Source organism: Oncorhynchus clarkii, chromosome 21 (genome assembly GCF_045791955.1).
Source record: "Oncorhynchus clarkii lewisi isolate Uvic-CL-2024 chromosome 21, UVic_Ocla_1.0, whole genome shotgun sequence".
Lineage (NCBI taxonomy): Eukaryota > Metazoa > Chordata > Actinopteri > Salmoniformes > Salmonidae > Oncorhynchus > Oncorhynchus clarkii.
Genome location: NC_092167.1, coordinates 32,187,703 through 32,204,120, shown reverse-complemented (window position 1 = coordinate 32,204,120; position 16,418 = coordinate 32,187,703). Strand labels below are relative to the sequence as shown.

At 45.1% G+C, this 16,418-nt stretch overlaps 1 protein-coding gene across 1 annotated transcript in view; it reads left to right on the top strand.

Annotated features, from left to right (window-relative positions):
• Positions 1 to 16,418, top strand: part of LOC139379190 (polymerase (DNA directed) nu) — a 78,782-nt gene that overhangs the window by 9,744 nt on the left and 52,620 nt on the right. Inside the window, exons 10-14 of the mRNA XM_071122010.1 lie at positions 2,016 to 2,099; positions 2,178 to 2,273; positions 2,363 to 2,419; positions 2,535 to 2,591; positions 2,997 to 3,062. Of these exons, the coding sequence (XP_070978111.1) occupies positions 2,016 to 2,099; positions 2,178 to 2,273; positions 2,363 to 2,419; positions 2,535 to 2,591; positions 2,997 to 3,062 (360 nt within the window). The remainder of the gene's footprint in view (positions 1 to 2,015; positions 2,100 to 2,177; positions 2,274 to 2,362; positions 2,420 to 2,534; positions 2,592 to 2,996; positions 3,063 to 16,418) is intronic.

Below are 16,418 nucleotides of genomic sequence, written 5' to 3'. Positions count from 1 at the left end.
TGATTTAGGGATAATAAGTTCCAAGGGAGAATGGAGAAGTACTAACATAATCATATTCTGAACCGAAGTGTTTGTTTTTCAGTGTGTGTGTGTGACACCTACACAGTGTAAGCACATTACAAGTCTAACTGAAACAGACAGTGCTTTTAAACGACTGACAGAGACCTGGAGAGAGAAAGAGAGAAGAAAAAGGGGAGGGAGAGACTCATGGAGGAGGCGAGGGAGAGACGCACCGAAGACTGACAGAGAGAAAGGGAGAAAACGGAGAGAGGAGGGAAACAGAAGGAGGACGAGAGGGGTGGTAAAATGGAGATGTAGGGACAAATAAAAAAAGAGAGTAAAGTGGGAGAGAGAGTGACAGAACAAAGTGACGTTTTAGATGTACATTCCCCACCGCAGGAGGACAATTAGGAAAATGTTAATTCAGATATCTGACAGTATATCAAATCAAATGTTATTTGTCACATGCGTCGAATACAACAGGTGTACGCCTCACCGTGAAACACTTACTTACAAGCCCTTCAACAATGTAGTTTTAAGGGAAATAAGTTTTGAAAATATTGACACAATAAACTAAAGTAAAAAAATTAATAAATGAAAGAGTAACAATAAAATAGCAATAACGAGGCAATATGCAGAGGGTGCTGGTGCCAAGTCAATGTGCGGAGGTACAGGTTAGTCGAGGTAAATGAGGTAGTATGTACAGTACCTGTCAAACTTTTAGACATACCTACTCATTCCAGGATTTTTCTTATTTTTTTAAAACTCTTTTCTACATTGTGGATTAACAGTGAAGACATCACAACTATGAAATAACACATTTTCATTCATGTAGTAACCAAAAACAGTGTTCAACAAATCAAAATATATTTATATTTGGCTTCAAAGTAGCCACCCTTTGCCTTGATGACAGCTTTGCACTCTCTTGGCATTCTCTCAACCAGCTTCATGAGGAATGCTTTTCCAACAGTCTTGATGGAGTTCCCACATATGCTTTTCCTTCACTCCTCGGTCCAAACCACCTCAATTGGGTTGAGGTCGGGTTCATTTGGCTGTCAGGTCACCTGATAAAGCACTCCATCACTGCCTTTCGTCAAATAGCCCTTACACAGCCTGTGTTTTGGGTCATTGTCCTGAAAAACAAATGATAGTCATGTAGGTAGGGGTAAAGTGAACAGTGAGTAAGTAGCAACAGCAGCGTAAAATAAGGGGGGTGGCAATGCAAATAGACCGGGTAGGCATTTGACTAGGTGTTCAGGAGTCTTATGTCTTGGGGGTAGAAGCTGTTCAGAAGCTGTTCAAGTCTCTTGAACTTAGATTTGGCGCTATGGTACCGCTTGCCGTGCGGTAGCAGAGAGAACTTGGGTGGCTGGAGCCAATAGAGGTATTGGATGGCAATTGAGTCTTCATGTATTTGTCTGTCTCTCTCTCTTAACATGAAAGGACACTCTTAACAACAGAACATGTTGCATCTCTCTCTGAGATAAAATAACTGATTACCATATGCTTTGAAACAGAAAAAGAGAACAGAAGCAACGCACACACACACACAGACACACACGCTATTGTGCTGTGTTGTCTGAAAGCCAGAGGGAAAGCCTTTGGTGGAATGTGTTGTTTGATTTCGAGAACGTAGATGAAATACATCAAACATAGGAGAACACACACACACACACACTCTGGCACACGTATACTAGCACACAGACATTGAAGAGTGTGTATAGCAGTCAGATTAGCCCAGCTGCCCGAGGTTTAGGAGAGAGCAGTGATAAGTCCCTGTACTGACGATTATCTCCCTGTCCTCACAGCAACCCTTCTCTCTCCCCCTTTCTCTCCCATCCTCTCTCTCCGCCTCTCTCTCTCCCCTCTCTCCCCCTCTCTTTTCCAGCTCTCACCCCTTCTCAACCTCCCCCTCTCTCACCCCTCTCTTCCCCTCTTTCTGTCCCTCCCTCTCCCCCTCCCCACTCTCTTTCTCCCCCCTCCTTTCTCTCTCTCTCTCCCCCCCTCCCTGTCAGACTAAGATGAAGCAGCTAGAGCACGAGGCCCACCAGGCAGCAGGCCAGATGTTTCTAGTGTCCAGCAGCACCCAGCTCAGGACGGTCAGTGTGTGTGTATAGGCGTGTTTATAGGTACTATGTGTGTGTGTGTGTGCTGTCCTAATCCTGCTCTCTCTACAGGTTCTGTTTGAAAAGTTGCGTCTGCAGGAGCGCTGTGAAAACAAGAAGCTCCCCAAGACTCTCAACAAACAACAGCAGTCTACATCTGAGGCTGTTGTGAGAGATGCACTCGCTGATACAAACACACACATTTGCATTGCCCTTCAGTAGTATGAGGTAGTGACGCCTCTCTTCTCTGTGTGTAGTTGTTGCAGCTCCAGGACCTGCACCCCCTGCCGAAGATCATTCTCGAATACAGACAGGTCAGTGATGAACACAATATGTTTGACTGACTGACTGATTGATTGATTCATTGGTATCTGCTCACATTACTACATTACTATATGACTTTGCGTGTGTTTTTTTCTTACCCCCCAGGTTCATAAGATCAAGTCCACCTTCGTCGACGGGGTTCTGTCTTGTATGATGAGTAAGGTGAGCACAGACGGTCAGGCTGGGACTAAAGCATCTCTAAAGTAGCTGATCTTCTGCACTCCTACTCTGACAAGCTTTGTGAATAAGGGGCCCAGGAGTAAAAACATTTAAATCGAGGGACCTTTCTATCTCTTCTTCATTCCTTATAACAAACACTAGAGGGTAGTACTAGTTAATTGTATTTTGAAGCTTTTGTTTATTGCAAAAGCTCTGTAAGGAAATGTAGCTTTGAGTCTGTTCTTTGGAATTTCTTAATGACATGTACAAAGAGACTTTTGATGTTTGGTTGGTTGTTACATGCTGAACTGCTCTCTTTCTTCCTCTCTCGCTTCTCTCCCTCTCCTCCCTCTGTTTATGTCCTCCCTCTTTCATTGCTCTCTCCCTCTCTCTGTCTCTGTCCCCAAGAACTTCATCTCGTCCACATGGTACCAGACCAGTGCAGTGACTGGAAGAATCTCTGCCAAACACCCAGTGAGTCCCTCATCCTCCATCTCAGGGTTACTCATCCTTTCAACCCATCCCTTTCCTCAGCAATGTCCTTGGCTTAATTTCAACACTGAGGCTCTCTCTTTCTCGCTCCCTCTTTCTCGTTCTCTCTCTTTCTCACTCTCGCTCGCTCTCTTTCAAACGTTCTCTCTTTCTCCATCTCGCTCTCTGTCTTTCTCCCTCTCTCGCTCTTTCTCTATCTCTCTCTTATGCACTCTAATGTCTGATGTATTTTTGCTGAGAAAAGCTACTCTCTCTTGTCCGAACTAGAGGTCGACCGATTATGATTTTTCAACGCCAATCCCGATACCGATTATTGGAGGACCAAAAAAAGGCAATACCGATTAATCGGCCGATGTTTATATATATATATTTGTAATGATGACAATTACAACAATATTGAATGAACCCTTTTATTTTAACTTAATATAATGCATAAATAAAATCAATTTAGTCTCAAATAAATAATGAAAGATGTTAAATTTGGTTTAAATAATGCAAAAACACAGTGTTGGATAAGAAAGTAAAAGTGCAATATGTGCCATGTAAAAAAGCTAACTTAAGTTCCTTGCTCAGAACATGAGAACATATGAAAGCTGGTGGTTCAAATATCATGAGTCTTCAATATTCCCAGCTAAGAACTTATAGATTGTAGTTATTATAGGACTATTTCTCTCTATACCATTTGTATTTCATATACCTTTGACTATTGGATTTTCTTATAGGCACTATAGTATTGCCAGCCTGAATCTTTAAATTCATAAACCGCTGTGCTTCAAGTACTGCAAAGAGCTGCTGGCAAACGCAGGAAAGTGCTGTTTAATGAATGCTTACGAGCCTGCTGCTGCCTACCACCGCTCGGTCAGACTGCTCTATCAAATATCAAATCATAGACCTAATTATAATATAATAAACACACAGAAATACGAGCCTTAGGTCATTAATATGGTCAAATCCAGAAACTATCATTAAGAAAACAAAACGTTTATTCTTTCAGTTAAATACGGAACTGTTACGTATTTTATAGAATGGGTGGCAACCACACACAACCTTCAATGTTATGTCATAATTATGTAAAATTCTGGCAAATTAACTACGGTCTTTGTTATGAAGAAATGGTCTTCACAAAGTTCGCAACGAGCCAGGCGGCACAAACTGCTGGATATACCCGGACTCTGCTTGCACTGAACGCAAGAGAAGCGACACAATTTCCCTAGTTAATATTGCCTGCTAACATTAATTTATTTGAACTAAATATGCAGGTTTAAAAAAATATACCTGTGTATTGATTTTAAGAAAGGCATTGATGTTGATGGTTAGGTTGATTTGTGCAATGATTTAGCTTTTTTCCCGAATGCGCTTTAGTTAAATCATCAGCCGTTTGGCGAAGTAGGCTGTGATTCGATTATAAATTAACAGGCACCGCATTGATTATATGCAACGCAGGACAGGCTAGTTAAACTAGTAATATCATCAACCATGTGTAGTTAACTAGTGATTATGTTAAGATTTATAGTTTTTTTTACAAGATAAGTTTAATGCTAGCTAGCAACTTAGCTTGGCTCCTTCAGGTGGTCAGCCTGCCACGCAGTCTCCTCGTGGATTGCAATGTAATCGGAGTCAAAAAAAAGGCTGATCACCGATTGTTGTGAAAAATTTAAATTGGCCCTAATTAATCAGCCGTATCGATTAATCGGTCGACCTCTAGTGCGAACCTTTCACTCAGGTTTTATTTTAGTCACAGACAGGAGAGAGAGAACTGTCTGGGTCAGAGTACTGTGGTGCGTTCATGTGTGCCCATGTGTGCTTGTAGGCTGTGGTTGTGATAGGCTCCATGGACTAGAGGGGCTCTTGCGCGCAACCACACACACAACTAGTGAGTCGGGGTGATTGAGTGATTGAGTGAGTGAGTGCAGTAAAGCCTTTAGCTTTTAGATTTGAGATTCTTCAAAGTAGCCACCCTTTGCCTGGATGACTGCTTTGCACACTCAACCAGCTTCATGAGGTAGTCAGTCACCTTGAATGCATTTCAATTAACAGGTGTGCCTTGTTAAATGTTAATTTGTGGAATTTTTGTTTGAGCCATTCAGTTGTGTTGAGACAAGGTAGGGGTGGTATACAGAAGATAGACCTATTTGGTAAAAGACCAAGTCCATATTATGGCAAGAACAGCTCAAATAAGCAAAATGAAACGACAGTCGATCAATACTTTAACACATGAAGGTCAGTGAATCCGGAAATTCAACATCAATTGTTCTGAAGCGACTGCGTGAATCAGGCCTTCATGGTCGAATTGCTGCAAAGAAACCACTACTAAAGGACACCAATAAGAAGAAGAGTCCAAATTTGAGATTTTTGGTTCCAACCGCTGTGTCTTTGTGAGATGCAGAGATGATCTCCGCATGTGTGGTTCCCACGGGGAAGCATGGAGGAGGTGGTGTTTGGCTGGTGACACTCAGTGATTTATTTAGAATTCAAGGCACACTTAACCAGCATGGCTACCACAGCATTCTGCAGCGAAAGCCATCCCATCTGGTTTGCGCTTAGTGGGACTGTCATTTGTTTTTCAACAGGACAATCACCCAAAACACATCTCCAGGCTGTGTAAGGGCTATTTGACAAAGAAGGAGAGGGATGGAGTGCTGCATCATGTCACGTCTGCTCCTGCTCCTCCCCTCCGACGTCGCCATAGAACTAACCACCGGTCCTGGGATTCATCATTACGCACACCTTCCAGGCAGTAGCAGCTTCCAGTGGATGGAATGAGCCTGCGCTCAGCACGTTATTTAGAAGAGGTCTGCGCGAGGAGGTCCAGACGGAACTGGCCTGCCGAGATGACAACCTCACCCTGAACTCATTGCGATGGCCATCCATCTGGATAACCTCAGGGAGCATTGGCATCTACATTGCTTCTCTCCCTCTTTCTGGGAGAGTTTGGGATCAGAGCCTGAACCCATGGAGGTAGGGGTCACACGCCTTCCCGCGGCGGAATGTCACAGACGGATGCAGCTGGGGCTCTGACTGTACTGTGGCCAGGGAGGGCACAAGCGCCAGCGGTGTCCGTTACATCAGAATTCGGGATCCACTGGAGCAAAGGGACGGTCATGTGATGTTACATCCCTGGACTAGGAGTGATTATTACATCTACTGCTCTTCCTGTCAGACTCTTTTTAGTACCCATCATTCTGGCTGACTGTCCCTCATGCCCTGTGTCTACAGCTTTAGTAGATTCCGGTGCCGCAGGGAATTTTATGGATCAGACCCTTGTCTCCTCTCTCAATATTACTACCTACCCGCTCTCCTCTCCTTTTCCGGTTCAAGGTCTTGACTGTCAGCCTCTATTACACACATCACCCAACCACTCACCCTCACCGTGGAGCCCAATCACCAGGAAAACATCCCCTTCTTCATCACCAGTGCACCAGTTCACAAGATCATCCTTGGCCTACCTTGGCTTCAGTGCCATAACCCTACCATCTCACGGTCGAGGATGAGAATCACTGACTGGTCACCTGAATGCCGGAAGACCTGCTTTCCTGTCCCCTGTCGTTCCACGTCGGTTGAGGGTCCTGTGGTTTCCCTCCAGCCCAATATCCCGGAGGAATATCAGGATCTAAGGGAAGTATTCTCCAAGACCCGCACTACCTGTCTCCCTCCTCATCACCCCTGGAGTACCATTGACCAGTTTTCCAGTGCTACACCTCCGCACAGATGCATCTACCCTGTGTCAGTGGCTGAGACCCAGGTCATGGAGGACTACATACAAGAGGCGCTCCAACAGGGTTTCATCCAAAGGTCCACGTCCCCTGCGTCAGCTGGTTTCTTCTACGCGGCCAAGTAGGGAGGATTACGCCCTTGTATCAACTACTGTGGACTCGATGATATCACCACAAAGTATCGGTACCCTCTCCCGCTGGTGCCGTCAGCCATCAAGCAGCTCCTCGGAGCCCGGTTATTCACAAAACTGGACCTGAGGAGTGCCTACAATCTCTTTCGCATCCGGGAGGGGGATGAGTAGAAGACGGCGTTCAGCACGATGTCTTGTAACTACGAGTACTTGGTTATGCCTTTGGCTCAGCCAATGCTCCGTCAGTGTTCCAGGCATTCGTCAACGAGGTGTTCAGGGACATGCTTGGACTTCAGTTGATTTTGTACATCGTTCGAGTAGTACTGTAACGCCTCTTGGCTAACATCTGTTCATCAAGGCAGAGAAGTGCCAATTCCACCAGAGGGCGGTCTCCTTCTTGGGCTACCAAATCAGCCAGGGAGTGAAGATGGAGGACAAGAGGGTAGATGCGGTAAGATCATGGCCAGTCCCAACCACCATCAACGGGTTACAACGGTTTACAATGGTTTTTAGGGTTTGCCAACATTTTACCGCCGCTTCATCAGGAACTTCAGTGCCGTCGTCGCCCCTCTCACCTCCCTTCTCAAGGGTGGGCCTCGTAGGTTGGTTTGGTCTCCAGCAGCCGACGAGGCCTTTCGTCTCCTCAAGGGGCGTTTCACCTCCTCCCTATTGCTAAAACACCCAGACCCAACGCTACCTTTTGTGGTTGAGGTAGACACATCGGAGGTGGGTGTGGGGTAATTGTGTCACAAAGACAGGGGGACCCACTAAAATTGTGTCCTTGTGCTTTCTTCTCCAAGAAACTGTCCTCCACAGAGAGGAATTATGACGTTGGCAATCAGGAGCTCTTGGCGGTGAAGTTGGCATTACAGGAGTGGAGACACTGGCTGGAGGGTACCAAGGAATCATTCGTCATCCTCACCGACCATCGGCACCTTGAATACATGCGGACAGCGAGGAGAATGAATCCGCGCCAAGCCAGGTGGGCCCTCTTCTTCACCAGGTTCGACATCACGCTGACCTATCGCCCAGGTTCTAAGAACATCAAGGCTGATGCCCTGTCCTGTATCTACGATTCGGGAGAGACTCCTGTCCAGAGGGCACCCATAATCCCATCCTCCCGAGTGGGTCCAGTGGTTTGGGACGTAGATGTGGACTTCCGCCAAGCTCTAGAGAGGGAGCCCACACCCCGGAATTGTCCTCCCACACGCATTTACATTCCCACAGGGATAAGGGATCGGAAGATGACCTGGGCACACACATCTGTCGTTGCTTGACATCCAGGTATTTCTCGCACCGTCCATTCCATCACTGAGAAATACTGGTGGCCCACCTTGGTGCAGGATGTTACTCGGTATGTAAACTCCTGTTCCATGTGTGGTCAAACCAAGTTCCCCCATAGTGCTCCAGCAGGGAAGCTCCTGCCGCTTCCTGTGCCTCAGCGACCTTGGTCCCATCTATCCATTGACTTTGTTACTGATCTTCCCCCTTTTGATGGTTTCACCAACATTCTGGTGGATGTGGATATATTCTCCAAGTCATGTCGTATATTCCCTGAGCCTGGTCTTCCCACTGCTCTCCAGGTCGCTGAGGCACTCTTCCAGCAGGTCTTCTGGCATTATGGCCTTCCGTAGGACATCGTCTCGGACCGTGGCCCCCAATTCACATCCCGAGTATGGAAGGCCTTCTTGGAGAAGCTCGGGGTCACGGTTAGCCTCACATCTGTATATCAACCTCAGTCTAATGGGCAGGTGGAGAGGATGAATCAGGAGCTGGGGAGGTTCCTGAGGAGTAACTGTCAGGACCGAAAGGGTGAGTGGGCACGTTTCCTTCCTTAGGCAGAGTACGCCCAGAACTCTCTTCGTCACTCCTCCAATGGGTTGACCCCCTTCCAGTGTGTGTTGGGTTTCCAGTTGGCCCTTGCCTCATGGACCCCGGTCCAGACTGCGGTTCCTGCGGAAGATGAGTGGTTCCGGTGCGTGGAGGAGGTGTGAAACAACGCGCACTTGAGACTCCAGCGCGCTGTCCATCGTCAGAAGGAACAGGCAAACCGTCACTGCAGTGAGAGCCCTGTGTTCCATCCTGGGGATCGCGTCTGGTTCTCTACCAGGAACCTCCCACTCCGGCTGCTCTGCAAGAAACTGAGCCCCTGGTTTGTGGAGACGTTCAAGGTTCTCTGGAGGGTCAATGAGGTGACATACAGGTTACAATTGCCCAGTCACTTCCGTATCTCACCCTCTTTTCATGTCTCTCTTTTCTGGCCGGTGGCCACCCCCCCTGGATATTGAGGGGAGCCCGGCGTACGCTGACAAATCCATACTGGACTCCCGGCGTCGTGGGGGTCGGCTCCAATATGCTGTTCATTGACTACAGCTCAGCGTTCAACACCATAATGCCCTCCAAGCTCATCACTAAGCTAAGGACCCTGGGACTGAACACCTCCCTCTGCAACTAAATCCTGGACTCCCTGACAGGCCGCCGGCAGCAACAACAGATCCACCATGCTGACCCTCAAAACAGGTGCCCCTCAGGGGTGCATGCTTTGTCCCCTTCTGTACTCCCTGTTTACCCACAACTATGTGGCCATGCACAACTCCAACACAATCATTAAGTTTGTTGACGACACGATGGTGGTAGACCTGATCCCCGACCACAATGAGACAGCCTATAGGGAGGTGGTCAGGGCTGTGTGCTGCCAGGACAATAACCTCTCCCTCAATGTCAGTAAGACAAAGGAACTGGGCCGAGCACACCCCCGTTTACATCGATGGGGCTGTAGTGGAGCGGATCGAGAGCTTCAAGTTCCCCGTTGTCCACATCACTAAGGACCTATCGCGGTTCAAACACACCAACACAGTGGTGAAGAGGGCATGACAACGCCTCTTCCTCAGGAGGCTGAAAATATTTGGCATCAACCCTCAGATCCTCAAAGTTCCCCAGCTGCACCATTGAGAACATATTGACTGGCTGCATCACTGCTTAGTATGGCAACAGCTTGGCATACGACCGCAAGGCTCTACAGAGGATATTTATCAATACTTTCTATTATTTCTCTATTTTCTTTCTCGCTGCGTTGTCGGGAATGGCCCGTAAGTAAGCATTTCACTATTAGTCTGCACCTGTTGTTGTCAAATAACTTTTAATTTTATTTGACACACACAGGCACTGATGCGCTTTACCTTATACACACAACCACATATTCAAATGAGGCATATTGCAGAGCGATACGCTTTCATCTGAAAGGAGTTCATTTGAGGTAACTGCAATCTGCAATAACAAAATGGAACAACTATAAACGCACAGAGTTTGAAAAGACGTAACGCATCGACCAAGCCAAAACAAAGGGATTCTTCTCTTTCTGCCAGCTTTATCTTGCCCCAAAAATATGTGCAGCATGTCCCAATCTCTCATCTCACGCACACAGAAGCTCACACACACCCTCTATCTCTCTCTCTCCTCTCTTTCTCTCTTTCGTTCTCTGTGTCTTCCCCCCCCCCACCCCCCACAGAGACACACACCCAAAAGCAGTTGGCACATACACACACACTCTGACATGGATGCCCTTGACAGTGAAACCAAAGAATGCAAATGAGATCAAGCTTCCTCTCTCCTTTTTCCCCCTCTCTCTTCCTTTTTTCTCTCGTTTGGCTGGTTTGAAACGACGGGGCCCAAAAAGCATTCAGATTTTCGGGCCTCTCTTCTCTGCAGCATTTTCTTTCTTTCTCTCTCTCTCTTTTTCAGTCTCTCTATCACTTTCTTTCTCTCCCCCTCTCTTTCTACCTCCATTCTCTCTCTTCTGAGTTTGTCTGCCAAAGCTTTGAATCAGGTTCATTTCTGGTCCTTTTATGTTTATGGTGATGTTCACACACACTTGAATACGATTTAAACACCCTCACGCATGTGCTTGCGAGCACACACACACACTCTCTCTTTCACTACCTCTCAGCCTGTGTATATGTGTGTGGGTTAGAGATGAGAGCAGCACAGGGGACCTCATTCATGACTGTGTAATTTTAAAAAGGCAGTAGTCTTGCACTGTGCTATCCAGGGCAGGAGAGAGGAGCAGCAGTCAGGGACATAGACTACAAATGAATAAGGTGCAGGGTGGTAGTCCATTCAGTATGGGATCACTGTGAGGGAACCCAGTATGGGATCACTGTTAGGGAGCCATTTGAGGTAGGATTGAGTTGAGGTTGTGTGTGTTTGGGGAGGGTGTGTGTGTGTGTGTGTGCGTGTGCGTGTGCATGTGCGTGTGCGCGCGTGCGTGCGTGCTTTTCTCCTGTGATGACTGGTGCAGTGTGATTAAATCACTGCACACCCGCACAGCAATCCCCATCTGTTTAACATGGGGGTCCACTGGGACCATTCTCTCTTTCTCCATCTCCCCATCCTTTCTCCTCACTGTCACTCCCCAACCCCTCTCTCTCCCTCTCTCTCTCTCTCTCTCTCTCTCTCTCTCTCTCTCTCTCTCTCTCTCTCTTTCTCTCTCTCCCTTTCTCTCTCTCTCTCTCTCTCTCTCTCTCTCTCTCTCTCTCTATCTCTCTCTCTCTCTCTCTCTCTCTCTTTCTTTCTTTCTTTCTTTCTTTCGTTCTCTTTCTCTTCCCCCAACCCATCTTTTCTCCTCACTGTCACTCCCCAACCTCCTCCTCTTAGAGCACTGTCATGAGTCTCACCCCCTCTAGGGAGTCTCAAAGAAGAAACTGCATACATAGAAGCATCTCAGACACAATGTGTGTGTGTATGTTGGTGAGGAGGGTGCTCTTGAAGAAGGGGAAGATGGTGCCTCAGCACAGGCTCATTTGTGTTGAGTTGCTTAGATGTACAGTGTCTTGCGAAAGTATTCACCCTCCTTGGTATTTTTCCTAATTTGTTGCCTTACAACCAGGAATTTAAATTGATTTTTGGGGGGTTTGTATCATTTGATTTACACAACATGCCTACCACTTTGAATATGCAAAATATGTTTTATTGTGAAACAAACAAGAAATAAGACAAAAAAAAACAGAAAACTTGAGCGTGCATAACTATTCACCCCCCCCCCCCCCCCCAACGTCAATACTTTGTAGAGACACCTTTTGCAGCAATTACAGCTGCAAGTCTCTTGGGTATGTCTCTATAAGCTTGGCACATCTAGCCACTGGGATTTTTGCCCATTCTTCAAGGCAAAACTGCTCCAGCTCCTTCAAGTTGGATGGGTTCCGCTGGTGTACAGAAATCTTTGTCCTACCACAGATTCTCAATTGAATTGAGGTCTGGGCTTTGACTAGGCCATTCCAAGACATTTAAATGTTTCCCCTTAAACCACTCAAGTGTTGCTTTAGCAGTTTGCTTAGGGTCATTGTCCTGCTGGAAGGTGAACCTCCGTCCCAGTCTCAAATCTCTGGAAGACTGAAACAGGTTTCCCTCAAGAATTTCCCTGTATTTAACGCCATCCATCATTCCTTCAATTCTGACCAGTTTCCCAGATGCTGCCACCACCATGCTTCACTATGGGGATGATGTTCTCGGGATGATGAAAGGTGTTGGGTGTGCGCCAGACATAGCGTTTCCCTTGATGGCCAAAAAGCTCAATTTTAGTCTCAACTGACCAGAGTACCTTCTTCCATATGTTTGGGGAGTCTCCCACATGCCTTTTGGCGAATACCAAACGTGTTTGCTAATTTTTTTCTTTAAGCAATTACTTTTTTCTGGCCACTCTTCCGTAAGGCCCAGCTCTGTGGAGTGTACAGCTTAAAGTGGTCCTATGGACAGATACTCCCATCTCCACTGTGTAGCTTTGCAGCTCCTTCAGGGTTATCTTTGGTCTTCTTTGTTGCCTCTCTGAATAATGCCATCCTTGCCTGGTCCGTGAGTTTTGGTGGGCGGCCTTCTCTTGGCAGGTTTGTAGTGGTGCCATATTCTTTCCATTTTTTAATAATGTATTTAATGGTGCTCCGTGGGATGTTCAAATTCGTGGATATTTTTTTATAACCCAACACTGATCAGTACTTCTCCACAACTTTGTCCCTGACCTGTTTGGAGAGCTCCTTGCTTGGTGGTGCCCCTTGCTTAGTGGTGTTGCAGACTCTGGGGCCTTTCAGAACAGGTATATGTACTGAGATCATGTGACACTTCGATTGCACACATGGGGACTTTATTTCACTAATTATGTGACTTTTGAAGTTAATTGGTTGCACCAGATCTTATTTAGGGGCTTCATAGCACTTCATATCATTTTTAAATTTTACATTTTTTGAAACAAGTTATTTTTTAAATTTAACTTCATCAATTTTGGACTGTTTTGTGTATGTCCATTACATGAAATCCAAATAAAAATCCATTTAAATTACAGGTTGTAATGCAACGAAATAAGAAAAACACCAAGGGGTGAATACTTTTGCAAGGCACTGTACAGCAGTGTCATCCACCCACCCGCACACTATCTCAATCTGTCTTTCTCTTTCACACACACACTGCTCTCACACACACACACACTCACTTTCTTTTTAACACACATTAATTGTGCGCAGTGCACACACTGCACACTAGAGGTCAACCGACTATGATTTTTCAACGCCGATACCGATTATTGGAGGACCAAAAAAAGCCGAAACTGATTAATCGGCCGATTTTTATATACATATGTAATAATGACAATTGCAACATTATTGAATGAACAATTAACACTTTTACTTTAACAAATAAATCAAATAAATTTAGTCTCAAATAAATAATGAAACATGTTCAATTTGGTTTAAATAATGCAAAAACACAGTTGGAGAAGAAAGCAAAAGTGCAATATGTGCCATGTAAAAAAGCTAACATTTAGAAAATGTTTAGAACATGAGAAAAAATGAAAGTTGGTGGTTCCTTTTAACATGAGTCGTCAATATTCCCAGTTAAGACGTTTTTTAGGTTGTCATTATTCTAGGAAATATGACACATCGACTATTTCTCTCTATACCATTTGTATTTCATATATCCTTTTGACTATTGGATGTTCTTATAGGCACTTTAGTATTGCCAGCCTAATCTCAGGAGTTTGATAGGCTTGAAGTCATAAACAGCACTGTGCTTCAAACATTACTAAGAGCTGCTGGCAAACGCAGTGAAGTGCTGTTTGAATGAATGCTTACGAGCCTGCTGCTGCCTTCCGCCACTCAGTCAGATTGCTCTATCAAATATCAAATCATAGACTTAATTATAGTATAATTAACACACAGAAATACGAGCCTTTGGTCAGTAATATGGTAAAATCCGGAAACTATCATTTTGAAAACAAAACGTTTATTCTTTCAGTGAAATACGTAACCGTTCCGTATTTTATCGAACGGGTGGCAACCCTAAGTCTACATATTGAGGTTACATTGCACAACCTTCAATGTTATGTCATAATTATGTAAAATTCTGGCAAATTAATTACGGTCTTTGTTAGGAAGAAATGGTCTTTACAAAGTTCGCAACGAGCCAGGCGGCCCAAACTGCTGCTTATATCCTGACTCTGCTTGTACTGAACGCAAGAGAAGTGACAATTTATCTAGTTAATATTGCCTGCTAACATGCATTTATTTTAACTAAATATGCAGGTTTCAAAAAATATACTTCTGTTTATTGATTTTAAGAAAGGCATTGATGTTTATGGTTAGGTACATTTGTGCAACGATTGTGTTTTTTTTTTTTGCGAAGTTGAAGTAGGCTGTGATTCGATAATAAATTAACAGGCACCGCATTGATTATGGACAAGCTAGTTAAACTAGTAATATCATCAACCATGTGTAGTTAACTAGTGATTATGTTAAGATTGTTAAAAATAAAAAATAAAGCAACTTAGCTTGGCTCCTGCACTCGCGTAACAGGTGGTCAGCCTGCCACGCAGTCTCCACGTGGATTGCAATGTAATCGGACATAATCGGCACCAAAAAAGGCCAATTACCGATTGTTATGAAAACTTGAAATCTGCCCTAATTAATCGGCCGACCTCTACTGCACACACACACACACTACCGCACACAGCGGTAGCTGCCAGACCCATGTGGTGTATATTTTCTATTTCACCTTTATTTAACCATTTAGGCCAGTTGAGAAGTTCTCATTTACAACTGTGACCTGGCCAAGAGGGAGGTAAGGCAATAAATAGGCCATAGTGTGGAAATAATTACAATTTAGCAATTAAACACTGGCGTGATAGATGTGCAGAAGATGAATGTGCAAGTTGAGATACTGGGGTGCAAAGGAGCAACAAATATAAATAACAGTATGGGGATGAGGTAGTTGGATAGGCTATTTACAGATGGGCTATGTACAGGTGCAGTGATGTTTGAGCTGCTCTGACAGCTGGTGCTTAAAGTTAGTGAGTCTCCAGCTTCAGTGATTTTTGCACTTCGTTCCAGTCATTGGCAGCAGAGAACTGGAAAGAAAGGCGGTCAAAGAGGAATTGGCTTTGCCGGTGACCAGTGAAATATACCTGCTGGAGCGTGTGCTACGGGTGGGTGCTGCTATGGTGACCAGTGAGCTGAGATAAGGCGGGGCTTTACCTAGCATCTATATTTACCTAGCATCTATATCTCAGAATCCTGTATTCCTCCACCACTTCTGATGGTTTACCCACCTAGCATTAGCTTGTATCTCATTAGCACAACTCTGTGTATGAGCCGGTTCCCATATTATTACCATTCTAATTCACAAGCACTGTGTTAGCATAGCGCTTAGCGGTCGGTGTGCCATCCATCCATACATAGACACAGACAGACAGACAGACAGAGACAGGCAGGCAGTCAGAGCTAAACCACACCCATTAAGGACAGTGTATTGTTCCCAAGCTAATTGAATCAAACATAAAACATGAATAAAACATAGCTGACACACGCTCTTGTCACACACACAAAACATCACACACACTGTTGTTCATATAAACCTGTTTAAATAAGCATTCACACCTGCTTATAAACACCTGCTCACAAACACACACACACTCCCTTTCCCAGGCTCATTGATTCTGAATGGGCCACTCATACAGACCACTCATAGTTTTCATATTGTCTCCCCTCCCTCTGACTATGAATGGACACCCTTGGAAATGAGTCCATGTTTTTGTTTCCTTATTGCCTTGTCAGCCTCATAAGAGCTGACAATGCCAAAACACCGGCTAGTAGTGTTAACCAGGGGATTGTTTAACATTTAAATATTTGTGTTGTTTTGGTTGCTTGTGGCCCGTGTTGCTTTCCTCCATGTGGCCTGCGGAGAATAAACAGAGTTGGTAGTCTATACAACATCCTAATGGGATCTGGTCTAAACGTTTTGCAGTATTACATACGCTGTATGTTTATACATGCATAGTCTTATTTATAGAAATTAGGGCCAAAAGTTTTGAATTGTAACAAGGGTTTTTACTGACCATGTGACCTGACTTCAGACAGTAGAAGCTGAGATGTGATGTGGCCTTAGAGAAAGTAGTGTTGACTGATGGGCTGCAGAGAGTAGTGATATCTGTCTCTCTGTCTGCCTTTCTGTTTCTC